The sequence below is a fragment of the Maniola jurtina genome, chromosome 8, assembly GCF_905333055.1.
Source record: "Maniola jurtina chromosome 8, ilManJurt1.1, whole genome shotgun sequence".
NCBI lineage: Eukaryota > Metazoa > Arthropoda > Insecta > Lepidoptera > Nymphalidae > Maniola > Maniola jurtina.
The window spans coordinates 14,440,407-14,456,205 of NC_060036.1; the positions used below are offsets into that span (position 1 = coordinate 14,440,407).

A 15,799-nucleotide genomic window follows, 5' to 3' on the forward strand; every position below is an offset into this window, starting at 1 on the left:
GATCCCCTGCAGCATCAGGATTGAGGAGTTGGACTCCAAATTTTTTATGAAACAATGTCGCAAAGTTCCTCTATCGATTAAAAAAGAAATGACGCAAATCGGTTCAGAAATCACGGAGATTTCGGTGTACATAGGTAGAAAAACACAACTCCCTTTTTGAAAGTCGGTTAAAAAAGTAGCCAATGTTACTCCCTGGTCAATTCTCTACTTGTCTGTGAAAATCCCGTCAAAATCGGTTCAGCCATTCCCAAGATTAGCCTTTTCAAACAGACAGACAGACAGACAGACAGACAGACAGACAGACAAAAATTTTAAAAACGTGTGATTCAGTTATAGTATCGTTCAAATAACCATATGACCTTAATATGCGGTAGTTATATCGAAATTACAGACAGACACTCCAATTTTATTTATTAGTATAGAAATAGATTAAAGGAGCAATAGAAACACATTCTGTAAAAATTTTGACTCTTTACCAATTACGGTTCACGTGATACGGTACGCTGACAGACAGACGGACGGATGGAGACGGATGGATGGATGGATGGACTGATGGACGGACGAACAGCAGAGGCATATTAATAAGGTCCGTTGGGTAAGTTCAGGGTACTATTAATTATAGCCTCATTTGACTACCTATATTATTATCTCTCTACCTATATACTACTATAGTTACAATTAATATACAAAGTAAAAGACATAAATAATTGAAAATGCTTGATTAAATGTGAGTTTCACTCAGTATGTTATAGAGTATAGACCCATCCACCTCTTACTTGTGATATAAAAGTTGCGAAGCTCTTGTTTATTTCTACTTATACTCTTGTTAATAATATTGTAGTTTGAACAAGTTCAGCGAACGGTTTTGCTGTAACGTTATGAGAAGCAAATTATTGCAAGGATGTCAACGTCTAGCGAAAATTCCAATCACAACTCTAAACACAATCTAAATAAGACTTCGTTGTACTTTTACAAAGTAAATACATTTTGGCTTATTGGTGCATTGCCTGATTTACTTAAATGGCAAGAGAGTGGTTACACAAAGACAATTCACAAATATATACAGAAAGTTCTAACAGTTTGTATTTTTATATTCGTCGCTATGGAAGTGGGGTCTTTTTTCACACAAAAGAACTTATCAGCCAAGCAAGCAAGTGACATGACCATTCTTGCTTTTAGTCATTCCATCCTCACAAGCTATAGTTTTGTTATTGAATATTACAAAGAAGAGGTAAACATTCTGCTTTATAAATTATGCATCAAAATGAAGAATGTCTACAACGACCCTGAAGTTGAACGGCAAATGATCAAGAAAACTACAATGTATTCAGTGGCATTTCTCTTAAATCTCATGAGCGCGTTGGTTTCTTACGGCTTGGAGGGAGTGATGCAAGTTTTACGTGGTAGGTATATATTAAGGGCAAAGCGACCGGCCTGCCCGCGAAATTCAAATTTAATTTGGTTTTTCGCAATTTGTAAACCAATACGACAACGTAGGTTTATGGCATTTTGATTCCGACAGTGGCAGTATCATCCTCACAGGTTTATATAAAAATCTTTACTTGAAAAGGTCCAGTTTAAGTCGATACTTTAATTAATTTCTTAAACTGGACCTTTTCAAATAAAGATTTTTATGTAAACCTGTGAGGATGATACTGCCACTGTCGAAATCAGAATGCCATAAGCCTACGTTGTCGTATTAGTTTACAAATTGCGAAAAACTAAATTAAATTTGAATTTCGCGGGCAAGCCGGTCAAATTTATATTCACAATTATTGTTAACAAAACATATGGTATAATCTTTTTTTTTACATTTTCTTTCAACATTGTTGAAGGTGGTACTTTTGTAACAGTAGTGACTGCGTGGCCCGACGTTACTGACAAAAGCATTGCAGCAGGTATTGGTAGATTCTTTGGCTATTTCATGTGGTGGGTATGCATGACCCGTGTCTCAGCAGTCTTCATACTCATAATAATAACTACAGGGTGTCTGGCCTACCAATTTAACAATCTACAAAGTTATTTCTACAGTCTCAATGATATATTCGACGAGCAGAGCATAAGAGAAACGGGTCAAGAGAATGCTGAACAAAAATACGAAGAGGCTCTCAAAGTTGGAATCCAATTACATAGTGAAACATTGTGGTGAGTATACAGACAATGCAGCCTGAATGAGAAGCCTGAATTACCTTACTTTGTAAAAGTATCCAACGATTTTTCACATGGGCTATTGTTGTACTGGATAAAGATAAGTGAACCAGTTCTGCCGTCCTAACAAAGAGTGCAATAAGTCGAGTTTTTGGGCAAATGAACTTAAGACCATATCCGTAATCAGGAAAATGAGCTCTATATTTTCGACTTAGACGTCTTTTTTGTATCTTCAGTAGTTTCGGTTCTGTTGGTTATCAAAACTGCAATATGTAATATTACGATTTGTAAGTAGCTAATCATAACCGCGAATATCTCGAAAGTAGTCGAAACCTAGTTAGGTAATAGGTATTGCTCTCTTCGTTAGGGTAATCAGGAAAATGAGCTCTATATTTTCGCCTTAGACGTCTTTTTTGTATCTTCAGTAGTTTCGGTTCTGTTGGTTATCAAAACTGCAATATGTAATATTACGATTTGTAAGTAGCTAATCATAACCGCGAATATCTCGATAGTAGTCGAAACCTAGTTAAATGCTCTCTTCGTTAGGACGGCAGAGTTGTTCAATTATCTTTTTTTACTAATATAAAATATGTCAGTTAAAATGGCAAATCAGAATAATATTATAGGTAAGTACATAAATATGACATATGAATATTTAACTGAGATAAAATTTCTATAAAGGTGCACCAGACAATGTCAACTGGTCTGCGGTTTCGTATACAGCGCACAAATAATTATAAACGTGTTTGTCTTCTCATTACAAATGTTACAAATGATGGTAAGTCACCAATAAATAAAATTATCTAGGTAATTTGGTATATGTTTTTTTTTTTCATCAGCTTAAATCTTGTTTTAGAGTACCGAGCGTACGTTAGCAATGGCTTTTACGATAGTTTTGACTTCAGCTTCACTACTTTACAGCACTGGCATATTAATGTGGAACGGTGGAGATGTCACAGTAGCGGTAAGTAGGCCGTCTATTCAAACAGTTCTTACTAAAACCACAGCTAAAATGTGTAAGGTTATTTTTAAAAATTGATTTGAGTTGTCAAAAATAATATAAAATTATTAATTTATCTAATGCAGGTAGTTTGATAAAATCGATATTTGGCTCATTCGATGTCATACAATCTGTTGCTAGGAGGCCAACAAGATTGAACTTGCATAAATACGGGTGTTTCGAAGGTTTTAGTTTAGTCTCCTTCTGAGATTCGGAGCGATATCGCATATTTTCGGTATTTGGATTGTGAACTGGATAATTAGATGTTGTGATAGCAATCACGCTCTAATTAAATTATTTATTTTGGCATTAGTTTGTTTAGATTAAAACTCTCGGATAACCTTACACATTAAACTTGTGTTTTTCTGTGTTGGTTTTGGAGAGGACATTCCAATAATTCGATAAAAATATTTAAATAATACCTGTTTTTCTGAGTGACGCCAATAAATGTAAGAATCATTTGAAAAACTAGCGCAAACGAGCAAACGAACAGGCGGGTCACCTTGTGTTAAGTGATTACCACCGCCCATAAATATTTGCAGCACCTGCGCGGATCAATGCTTTGCTGGTCTTTCGGGAATTTGTTGGTCCGCCCCTAGCACCAAAGTTGGATTGACGTGATTTTTTGCATAGATATAACTAAGGACATAGAGAGTCACATAGGCTAGTTTTTATCCCAAAAAATCAAAGAGTTCCCACGGGACTTCGAAATTACGGGGACGAAGTCGTGGGATCAGCTAGTAAACTATAAATAATAATTAATAACAAATGAAACCATTTCAGGCAGGCCTTCTTCCCACTGCTATTTATAGTTCAGGCTGGCAGAATTGTCGCGGCAAGAGCTCTCAAAGAGTCCGAAAGTTATTGGTCATAGCTATGGATCAAGCTCAGGTAACTAGGTAGAAATGTGTAAGATGAGGAAAGGGACTTCGTCTGTGTTGGTGTTAGCTGGCGGGCGTGCTCTGCCTTTTTGGAGTGTTTTTTTTTGTTAAAACTGACTGGAAAGCGCTCTAAGGGGGTGCCGTGCGTATGTCGGCGAGCGCCGGCACAGACGGGGTCCATACTTGTATAGTTTAACTAACTTATAACTACAAACTTGACATTGGCTAATCTTTGTAAAGCCAGACGAGAGAGAAAAAAAAAAAACATGAGGAAATCATTAAGCAGAGCAAGCGAAGTGATGTATGGTATAATTTGTTCATTTTTCATTTGAGACATATTTGAGATTAAATCAAAAGTGTAGCATAAAAAAAATTACAGATACGGCATGTAAAAAATCCAAGTTGCTTCTGTAATAAAAAGCTTTTACTATTAATTTTCTAACTACTTATGTAGGTATATAAAAGTTAAGTAGGTAGACACAAGTCGTTTCGTATTTAACTACTTATTCACGAAAAAGCTTTCAAATACATTGATTTTATTTTAAAAATTTATGTTAGTCATAATATTATTGCAACATGTAAAGGGTAGGAACATAGGTACGTACCTATGTTCCTACCCTTTACATGTTGTAAAGGGTAGGAACATAGGTAACCAACCCTAGCTATAGTAAGAAGCTAGCCATCTTGATCACACCGTCTACTCGTAAAACCTACTTTGAGTAACTACTAGACTAAGTCCGAAAGCATAGTGTATACCTTCAAAAAAAATTCAAGTCGGTTCTGAGAACCAAATTATTAATCAAAAATTGTTTATTACTTTTCTGACCATATAGAGTTTAATAGAATATTAATAAATTAAGAAACACGTAGTTATTCCATTTGCGACGTCAACAATTACCTACATAATATGAAAAACCTAAACATCTTGATTACAAAACCTACTCAACAACCATTGACTTATTGCAATACAATCGAATATTTTAAGACAAAAATCACCACAGAAAAAGCACAGAAAATAATTCCTTGCGCGGTAGTGACCTACATAATAATTATATACCTCTTTCTCTTTGCATTTTGCGCGAATCTAACTCGTCAATGATTTCTCGCCACGAATCTTTGAAAATTCGATCGATTCGATCGTTTATTGCTATATACCTACCTAGTTACATTACAATAAAATCGAACTTTTCGCCTGTTATTAAAATTAGTGTAAAATTTTTATTAAAGTATTACAATTTTGCAGAGGCCTGTCGTATTACGAAGTTTCGGAATTATGGAGATCTCTTACCAGGCGTATGTTTCGGTGAGAATAATCATGTTTGGCGGTTAGCGATATCTTATACTAGCTGACGCCCGCGACTTCGTCCGCGTGGATTTAGGGTTTTTCGAAATACCGTGGGAACTCTATGGTTTTCCGAGATAAAAAGTAGCCTATGTGCTAATCCAGGATATTATCTATCTCCATTCCGAATTTCAGCCAAATCCGTCCAGTAGTTTTTGCGTGAAGGAGTAACAAACATACACACACACACACACACACACATACAAACTTTCGCCTTTATAATATTAGTGTGAAGTTAACAGGAAAAGTAAAGGGGAAAATCTGAAAACCGTGAATTACATCACAAGAAAATTAAAAGTGTTATTTCTTGTAACTACGACGACGGTACGGATTACGGAAGCCGTCGTGTGTGAGTCCAACTCACACTTCACCACATTTTTAAACCACGCCAATTTTAAAGTTGGTGCGGTAGGCATAAAACATGAAACGATAATTGTACCTAGGTATAAGAGAATCCAGTAGGTATACTGACGCGACTTCACATTTATTTTCAATGTTTCAGATGGTGAAAGCATCTTATTCAGCATTTTCACTTATGTATTAACTAATTAAATCAAATAGAAGGCGAACTAGAAACTGTGACTTTGCGACTCCTGTACTTCACTTCAAGAAAATTTAAAACTCGTTAGTGGAAATGCCTAGTTAGGGTTAGGAAAGGTAATAACGTTGTGGGTAACAGCAGTGTTTGGGCCGGTGTACGGAGGGTTCACGGCCCATTCATATAAAACGACGAACTTTTGTACAAAAACAGTACGAACTAATGCCGCTCTATTCCATTTCTTGATCTGATTAACACGGGAATAGCTTCTCCTCGAACGTGATTGGTTGACGCTCGAGTCAAATCATATGGCGGCGGGCGGGCGGGTGTTCTGTGACGTAATATCGAAACGAATAGAAACGAATGTACTTTGCCTGCAATCAAGATGAGTCGGTAGGAACTCACACGAGATCTGTAGCACATGACATTGTTAAATCGAGACAGCGTTATACCGCTGGCATAAATCTGTCTCGTTATAACTATACCTTATGTCTAAGCAAAGTCTAACACCCGTATTCACAAACGTTACTATGAGGTCTCATAGTGCACTCGAGCCTCGAACGCACAGTGTCCGTTCCACCAATCAGATGACTGTATCATGTCAATTTACAGTGATCTGATTGGTAGAACCTACACTATGCGTTCGAGCTTATTGTGAGACCTCAAAGTAACGTTTGTGAATACGGCCGTAAGTGCGCTCTATAGATTTCAACCTGAAACGAAACAACTATACCAACCTTCTAAAAATATTTCTGTTCACTGTAATACTAGGCTTGTAGTTAGTTAGGTATATGAATATTAATAAATAGCAGTAATTAGCACAGAATACATAACTATTTTACCTACTTATTAGAGATGTTTAACAATTAACAAGTAGATCGCAATCACCGTATTTAATATTCAGATTTAAATGTGATTGGAATTATATAAAGGGGTACCTACCTAAGTAATATTGTATGAATGTTAGTTGAATAATTAATGTGAAAATATCTACCTGCCTAGTACCTAGTTATTTACGTTCAATATAAGCTACACAGTTTTTCTTGATAGTTTTGCACTTTCTAAATAGGTAGGTATCTAGCACTTTTATTTTTTAGTGTATAGGTAAGTAGAAAGTGTGACATCAGATTCGGCACCGTCACCTAGGTTTTATTTATTTATTCGGATACAAGTTAGCCCTTGACTGCAATCTCACCTGGTGGTACCTTGGTGATGCAGTCTACGATGGAAGCGAACCGAAGGGGTTTTGGCAGTTTTTATTAAACCCATATCTCTTTGGTTTCTACACGGCATCATACCGGAACGTTAAATCGCTTGGCGGCACGGCTTTGCCGGTAGGGTGGTAACTAGCCACGGCCGAAGCCTCCTACGAGATCAGACCAGTGAATTTAAACATAAACCAAACCCTGCCGGGATTCGCACCCGACCGATCGAAGACCACTGCGCCAGGGAGGTCCTAAAGCGCCGGCCACACAGGCCGCGTATGCGTCTCGTAAGCGTAGACGTAGCGCGTACCATTGCGTTGTAATGGAACTGTATGAGACATGGCATACCGCTTGCGTGGCGTGAACGTTCGCGTAGACGTAATGCGTGCAGTTATGTCTACGGATTCACGCGCGTCACTTGTACCTGGTTGGTGTGAATCGGCTTTTAGTAGGTAAAATGAAAAACAATATGTAGTTAGGGTCTTTATTCATTTAAATCTGTGAACAGTCTTTTTACTACATAACATAACTCCACTTAGGCACTTATTTCTTATAAAAGTAGTTTTATGATTACAAATAAAGGTACAAAAACGGTACAAAGAATATAAAATATGTTTTTATTTTTTACACTTAACATTTAGCCACAGACTTAAAGAGAAATGTAGACTAAACGGGACACCAATAAATGAGACAGAAGGTTTAATAGTCTCTATAGTGAATTTAATTTTCAAAAACAAAAGCTCGTCTCGTACCAGGTATGGAGAAATATCGGTATCTGGTAATCGGTAGCACCCTTAGTATGAATTCGTACATCTCGATATCGAGATCGAGTAGATTTCGAGTTTGTCGCCAATACATATACAGCCAGCACCCCAAGCAGACACTACTGAATAAATGACTAAATTGACCTGAAAGTCAATCAACTTTTAGGTCAATTTTATAGTGTTTCGAAATTGGAAATCAATCAACATTGTCGAGATAAAATACGAATTTATACATGTACGAGTCAGGTGGGTATAATCTATTCAGGGAGAAGTAAGTGTAGGGTTTTCTCTGTTACGTAATACCATACAAATGACAAAGACAAAAATAAGTGTCAACCATTTTGGGTGACCAAGTAGTACGGAAAACTCTACTTCGTAGTACTCTACGGAGTATACTTGACTATACTTAACGCACATAACTCTGAAGAGTGAAAAATTTGTGAAATAAAAATCGATAGTACATAATGTAGAACTTAAAAACAAAGTGGACCTTATATGCGCTGGCGTTATAAGCGCTAGTCTTAAAATTATGAATAGTTTGGTCGCCACCTCCGTCTACCTTTTTCTTTATGTCTGTGTATTTACTCTATGTACCTATTTTACTAACATTAATTATAAAAAATTGTAGTAGGTATTATATTTTTTAGGCACGCATGCAATAAAAATATCAAAATATGCAAGTCTAAAAAATGACTGATGTAATAATTAGGTATAACAATAATATATTCCCATCCGGATTAGCAACATTACACGGAACCCTAAAATGCGGGACCCTTCACGTCAGCACCGACCTTGGCAGAATATGTCTTGTAATAATGCAATGGGTCTTATTAAAAATATTTCGTGTATATTTCGATCTTTTTTAAAATAACTAAGTAATTATTTTTTAAGTAAATGCCTCACACACCCTGTATCAGATAAATTGTTTCATGCTATAGGCTGAGGTCTATAAGAGCATGCTTTGATTTGCTCGGACTTAAAAATCCCCAAATTGCTCCTGCCGGGAATCGAATCGAAATTGAGTTAAAACGAGACAGATTTATGTGAGAGATATATCTGTCTCGTTTCAACTCTGTCTTAAGCTGAACAAAATCAAAGTACGCTCTATAGATCTCACCCTAAGTCTCTACTTTCCTTCCTACATGTTTTGTTTGTTCACGAATTTCAAATATATATTATACTTACTTTTTACTATGATACATTTAAGCAATATTTCCAATATTACTGTCCTAAAATTTTCATCACTTTTATAAATGCTTTAAGTCTTCAAAATTTTACATATAAAAATATTACATAGCAACATCTTAAGCTGGATACATAATTGATTCTTTTGTATGACTGAAAGTCATAATAATTGAATAGGTAGTCAACCATAAAATTGCTTTATCATTTCTGAGAAACTTTCAGTAAATCAATACACTTTTGTACATGTATGTTTGTAGGTCTTGTAAGCTGCACTAACAAGCATTTAACTTTCCTAAGAAGGCATTACATTTATAGCTCGTTCACACAGGCTGCGTAAGCGTAGACGTAGCGCATACCATTGCGTTGTAATGTATGGAACTGTATGAAACATGGCACACCGCTTGCGTAAAGCGTGGACGTATGCGTCACCCGTGTGTTAGGGGTTTACGCGCGTCACTACGCACGTGTCACGTGTACGCAATTGGTGTGAATCGGCCTTTAATCACAGGTGTAGAGCTCCGTTTTTGTAACAGAGGAAGGGTGATAAAGCAATTTTATACTAGATATTACAACATAATATAATATGAGGTCATAACTCATAAGATTCGTTTCACTCAAAGCTTAGCGTCGAAGAACTGGAGCTCTCTATCCTGCGGGAGTTTCTTGAAGTAACTTTCTACATAATCGTCGTCCACTTCGGCTAAAGTCTTGGGATTCCATTGAGGTTTGTTGTCCTTGTCGATAAGTAAAGCTCGGACGCCTAAAAATAAGAAAAAAGATCTATAGCCCTTCATCCATAATCTATACTAAGATTATAAAGAGGTAAAGTTTGAAAGTATGTCTTTTTTTTATTTCGGGAGAGGGAAAAATCCCTACGGTCTTCTGCCGACTGGCAGGGTTTGTCCGACTCGCACGGACTAATATAACCTGCCCATGTTGTCCAAGGTGAGCACAGAACTGCGTGGCATTACTTCGTGCTTTGAAAGCTGTAAGGAAGTATCTTTTTTTTGGCACTACTGAAGCAATTTCGAAAATTCTTTCACCAGGAAAAGGCTACATTATTCCTGAGCGACAGTAAAAATTAGAGATCCCTGCGAAAATTGTAATAAACTACCCGTGCAAAGCCGGGGCCGGGCGCAGGTTACCTACTTTGAATAAATGATTTTGACTTTGAGGGGGGAAGGGGGGCGGGGAGGGGAGGCTCAGGATTGAGCTTGACAACAAGGCGAGAACCGAGTGACGCTCAGCACCAATAGCTGAGTCATCAATGAAAAAAAGGGGGAGGGGAGCGTGAGTTTCGCTTCGTTACGTAGTATAGTACTCTGATGTGACAGGGGTGTAGGGGCTCCACGGTTAAAACTCACCTTCGGGAAAGTCGTGGTTCTCAATGGCCCGACACGCGACGCGGTACTCCATGCGGAGACACTGCGGCAGGTCCAGCTGTGCGCCGCGCTGTAACGCTCGCATCGTGATCTTCAGCGAGCCGGGGCACATCTGATGGAGTGTCTGTAATGTTTAAAAAATTATATCACATTGTAAGAAAAATTGTGATTTTATAGCCTGTTCACACAGGCTGCGTAAGCGTAGACGTAGCGCGTACCACTGCGTTGTAATGTATGGAACTGTATGAAACATGGCACACCGCTTGCGTAAAGCGTGGACGCATGCGTGACCCGGTGTGTTAGGGGTTTACGCACTTGTCACGTGTACGCAATTGGTGTCAATCGGCCTTTAATCTTTATCACTAATGATTTGGTACCACTCAATAAATACGCCTGCCAAACAGAACTACAACTGTATTGAGATACAGCTGTTTTGTTTGGCGACCATTTTAGGCGGAAGTGACTTATAAACGTGACTTCCGTCCGAAAAGTTCAAAAATTAAAGTTAAAATCAAATGAATTTAAAGACACGAATTCTATGGAGTCTCATGATTTAGTTTAATTTTAATTTTCGAATTCCTTTCAAACAACTCAGCGTAAATTGTTAATTTCTTGTTATATATTTGAAAAAATATGTGTTTCAATAGAACTTAAAGTTTGCCTTATCTATTTACTGTACAAATCATGCCCGCGTGGAATGGTGCCAAGAGTACTGGCTGAATTTCTACATTGGACAGCCAGAAAAAGCCAGCCTTTGCTCAAAAAATGAGTCAACCCTTCCGTCACCAGATGAGATTATTAACCGCATAAATGATATAGATGTTTACCTCTAGAGTTTTAACCGACCAATCATTCTGCACTTTCTCCAGCCTCTCAATGATCTCTTCAACAGTGGAAGCAGCAAAGCAGTAGTTTATGTGTTTGATGTTAGGTGCAAGAGAGAATTCCTCGGGCGGCTCATTGAATTTGTTCAGTAAATTATCAACTTCTATTTCACTGGTGCACCTTGATAACAGTTTCTCTAATTCATACAACCTCTTGCTTGATACGAAATGAGTTGCTATGCCAGCTTTAACTACGTCCTTGCCTTTTAATCTATCACCTATAACATAAAACATATTCTACTTTGACAAATAACAATACTGGTAACTTATCAACAGATTATTATAGACAATCAAATATTGAAACTAATATTTAAATATTGATAATATTAGACCTTCAGATCTATTTATGGGTGAATAATGGTAATGCAATTAAAAATTACATTACTAGGTACCTGTTAATCCCAAATAAAGTCCCAAGTTAACCTGCAACCTCGGCAAGAAGTAAGATCCACCGACATCAGGGAACAATCCAATCTTAGTCTCGGGCATGGCTATCATTGTCTTTTCTGTCGCCACCCGGTACCTTCCATGCACTGAGAGACCCAAGCCTCCTCCCATTGTTATCCCATTTATAAATGCTATGTATGGGATTTTGTATTTACCTAAACATAACAAGAAAGTTATAATTAAAAAGAATTAGTCACTTTTTAGACAATATGTAGTTTTATTTACTAGTTTTTTTATTTTTTTAAATTTTAGTCAGAACATCACACTATCTTTAAGTAGGTATAAAATCAATAGAGTTTATTCATGTAAAAATACATACTATAAATTACTAGTTTATATTTTATACAAATTAAATAAATAGAAGAAATTAACTTTGCAATCATCTGTTAACAAGATTACAATATTGGGACCTTCAAAAGACGAGTGAATTCTTTCTAGGCAAGTATAGGTAGTTAAGTTCTAGGTAAGTATTACCTTAGGCTGCATCATCATCATCACCTACTTTGGTGTGATATTATACTTAATTTATGTTGTGGGTCATTTAATAAGTATACAATTGAAGTATAGAATGGATAGGTACAAATTCAACATAATTTTGCACTGAAGCTTAAATTCGAATATATATAAATTATAAAGTCATCAGTATTACCTATGAGATAGTTAACATTATACTCTGTATGGAAGAAAATACGGCCTTCCACTTTATCAATAGCTGCCTTAACATCCCCCCCAGCGCAGAAGGCCTTATCTCCTGCCCCCTTGATAATGACTAGCCTTTTACTACTTTCCATCTCCTGCAGCTGTGGAAGTAATTTTGTAACCATCGATGTATTTAGAGAGTTCAAAACTTTAGGCCTGTTCAATGTAATGATGCCAGCGTTATTGAGCGTTTCGAATATCACATCTGGTTCCTGGGTGGACATTGTGCGTCTTAGTACAGAGGTTACTTGCGGGAGTAACCTTAATTTTAGCATCTGTAATAGAATAATATCATACCATTAAATGTCAGTATCATACTGTATATCTCCTTATGAACCGTAGGCAGTCAGTTGTTTACATTATATGATAATTTATTTTTACGTCATAGATTACGATACTTTATATCTATCAATATTATTTAATTAAAACTACGCGTAGCTACCAATAGTATGTATGTTTTTGGATTGTATTAGCATAAGGGTTTAATATTAACTTTCAAATACTTTTGAGTAAATCGTAAAGCAGTTGATACTCACCATGAACTTGAACTTTGAACAAAGTTATCGATGGAATTTGAATATTATTCCTATATAAAATAAGTCGTTCAGTTTAATTTATATCGGCCTCGGCAGTGCAAACAAGTATTCAAATTAAATACTAGATTCTCATTTGTTTTTAGAATTATTAGAGAATTTTGCACAGAAAAAGTATTCCCACCTCTCGTCTCTCTCTTTTGATCTTTTGACATTTGATGTTGACGTTGACACTAGTGTTGGCTGTCGATAGTCCAAAATCGATAGACTATCGATAGTTAAGGCAAAACTAATTTCTGTAGGTCGATTCCGAAAAACTTGCATCAATCTTACGCAGTTGCTATGATTAGCTGAATTTATAGTTTTCTTGTAGCTACAAGAATACCATTTAATTGATAATTCAGCCAGTCACAACAATTGCGATTGTAATAATGATCGATACAGGCTTTCGGAAATCGACTAGTAGCTGGTCGAGTAAATGCGCACATCCCTACTCTGTCATTTTCATATTTTAGGTTATGTTTATGTTACGATTTTTCAGAACAGATTTTTATTTTCTGTTTCCGCAGAGTGGCTGTGCAGTTGGCATTTACAAAAAAAATTGATTATCGGTGAAGAATGAAATATAATTTATAATGGGTGTAATTAGAAAAACAATTAACTGGTATGCAAGACTAGGTCCAAGCCACGGACCATCGCCTCCGCCTTACAAACATGTTGTTCAAATTGGAGACCCAACATTACGTAAAGTATCGGAGCCGGTTCCTTTAGAGAAAATAAAAACCAAAGAAATTAAAAGTGTGATTGAAAAGCTGAGTTATGTAATGAATAGATATGGCAGTGTAGGAATGGCGGCACCGCAAGTTGGAGTTAATTTAAGAATATTTGTTATGAGGCTTACGGAAAAACAAATATCAGAAATGTCGGCAGAAGTTATTAAACTGAGGAATATAAGTGTTGTGCCGTATACTGTGAGTGAGTAAATGAACCAAAAACTATTAATTCAAACTTAGAATAAAATATCCTGTTTAAATAAAAATGTAAAACATTGTAATATCGAAGCTATATTGTTATGATAATAATGAGGTTTACATACTGGTTTTTTTCATGGAAAATATGGTGTTTTGTATTACAGGTTTTTGTTAATCCTCAGTTGAAAGTGATGGATTATCAAAAAGTTATTCAACCAGAAGGATGTGAAAGTGTTAAGTTCTTCAATGCAGAGGTAGCCCGATACAATGCTGTTCAAATTACAGGTAAAACTTCCTAATATTAAGATATGAGCTGATACCTGCAACTTTGCCTATGTGAATTTAGGTTTTGAAAATGCCGTGGGAACTCTTTAATTTTCCAGTATAAAAGTAGCCTGTGTCACTCTCCAAATCTTTAACTCAAACCTAACCCATGCAAAAACCACTGATCCATTGCTCCGTTGCGAAGTCAACCAATAAACAGACACACTCACGTTTATAATATGGGTATTGATTTGCCAAAACTAAGAAAATATTTTAGATATTTTCAAATTAAAATTGCACCTACTCACTAATTTTTTTATTTTTGTTCATGTCCCTCGCCTGCCTCTGTGGCTTTTTTTTGATGTTGTAAGTATATTATGCAGCATTCTATGAAAATTAACTTACCTTACAGGCTATAACCCAGAAGGTGAGTCAATATCACAGCTATACAAAGGCTGGGCAGCTAGAATAGCTCAGCACGAAATGGATCACCTAGACGGGAAGCTGTACACAGATATTATGGACAGAAAGAGCCTTTGTTGCACTCTTTGGGAAGAAGTCAACTTGGCTAAAGGAAAGATTGCCGTACCATTCTCACCCGAATGAGTTGTTTTGTTAGGACTTCACAAAGATGATAAAACTCCAGATAGAATTTCTCTAATTCAAAGGTTGCCTGGTAGAGCTCACTAATAGCAAGCAATAAGGCAGACATTTGTATCCTACTTTTGTCTGTTTTCTTGTTCTTGTATTGTAATTTTCCTTCTGGTAGTGTACAAATAAAGTGTATAATAATAGGCAACACTCATACAATTGTAGTCTATACTAATAAATAAAATTGGAGTGTCTGTCTGTAATTTCGAAATAACTACCGCATATTAAGATCATATGGTTATTTGAACGATACTATAACTGAATCACACGTTTTTAAAATTTTTGTCTGTCTGTCTGTCTGTTTGAAAAGCCTAATCTTGGGAACGGCTGAACCGATTTTGACGGGATTTTCACAGACAAGTAGAGAATTGACCAGGGAGTAACATAGGCTACTTTTTTAACCGACTTTCAAAAAGGGAGTTGTGTTTTTCTACCTATGTACACCGAAATCTCCGAGATTTCTGAACCGATTTGCGTCATTTCTTTTTTAATCGATAGAGGAACATTGCGACATTGTTTCATAAAAAATTTGGAGTCCAACTCCTCAATCCTGATGCTGCAGGGGATCTGACCAATCCACGCGGGCGAAGCTGCGGGCATCAGCTAGTTTAATAATAAAAAGCAAAGCTTGTAACACAGCTTCTAACAAAATCTTGAGGCTTTGACACCACTGGCAGATAAAAATTCCATGAACATTAAACAGCCAAGCCGTACTTTTTTAACCAAGATGTAGAGTTTGTAGAATCAGAGCTTGTAAGTAGAGTTATTTGTTATTGATATAAATGTGATACAGTCAAGAGCACTTAAGAGCTATATACTTTGGACTTGGGATAGATCCCATGGGCAGCACAAATCTAAGCTCAGATAGGGGCTTGGCTCTACTAGTAATCTCATAAGTTTTTAAC

At 36.6% G+C, this 15,799-nt stretch overlaps 3 protein-coding genes across 6 annotated transcripts; 2 read left to right on the plus strand and 1 right to left on the minus strand.

Annotated features, from left to right (window-relative positions):
• The first annotated feature begins 667 nt into the window (after positions 1 to 667).
• Positions 668 to 7,015, plus strand: LOC123867332. 3 transcript variants are annotated; one of them, XR_006796388.1, is made up of 7 exons: positions 668 to 1,403; positions 1,836 to 2,145; positions 2,830 to 2,926; positions 3,005 to 3,112; positions 3,936 to 4,039; positions 5,273 to 5,332; positions 5,874 to 5,906. XR_006796388.1 is itself a non-coding variant. In XM_045909328.1 (7 exons), the coding sequence occupies exons 1-7, from the start codon at positions 902 to 904 to the stop codon at positions 5,913 to 5,915; spliced, it is 1,227 nt and encodes a 408-aa protein (XP_045765284.1). In that variant the 5' UTR covers positions 668 to 901; the 3' UTR covers positions 5,916 to 7,015. The 3 variants fall into 3 exon arrangements, 1 of the variants encoding a protein (XP_045765284.1); XM_045909328.1 differs by having other exon boundaries at positions 3,932 to 4,039; positions 5,874 to 7,015; XR_006796389.1 differs by lacking the exon at positions 5,874 to 5,906 and having other exon boundaries at positions 3,005 to 3,116; positions 3,932 to 4,039; positions 5,273 to 5,308.
• Positions 7,016 to 7,584: 569 nt separating this feature from the next.
• Positions 7,585 to 13,223, minus strand: LOC123867333 (3-hydroxyisobutyryl-CoA hydrolase, mitochondrial-like). Its single transcript, XM_045909329.1, has 6 exons — positions 13,012 to 13,223; positions 12,426 to 12,750; positions 11,722 to 11,931; positions 11,273 to 11,547; positions 10,428 to 10,569; positions 7,585 to 9,823 (listed from the first exon to the last, which is right to left on the minus strand). Exons 1-6 carry the CDS (start codon positions 13,012 to 13,014, stop codon positions 9,678 to 9,680), a joined length of 1,101 nt encoding a protein of 366 aa, XP_045765285.1. The 5' UTR covers positions 13,015 to 13,223; the 3' UTR covers positions 7,585 to 9,677.
• Positions 13,224 to 13,499: 276 nt separating this feature from the next.
• Positions 13,500 to 15,652, plus strand: LOC123867906 (peptide deformylase, mitochondrial-like). Of its 2 annotated transcripts, XR_006796534.1 has the most exons (4): positions 13,500 to 13,979; positions 14,144 to 14,264; positions 14,656 to 15,055; positions 15,498 to 15,652. XR_006796534.1 is itself a non-coding variant. In XM_045910239.1 (3 exons), exons 1-3 carry the CDS (start codon positions 13,644 to 13,646, stop codon positions 14,847 to 14,849), a joined length of 651 nt encoding a protein of 216 aa, XP_045766195.1. In that variant the 5' UTR covers positions 13,500 to 13,643; the 3' UTR covers positions 14,850 to 15,088. The 2 variants fall into 2 exon arrangements, 1 of the variants encoding a protein (XP_045766195.1); XM_045910239.1 differs by lacking the exon at positions 15,498 to 15,652 and having other exon boundaries at positions 14,656 to 15,088.
• Positions 15,653 to 15,799: the final 147 nt, after the last annotated feature.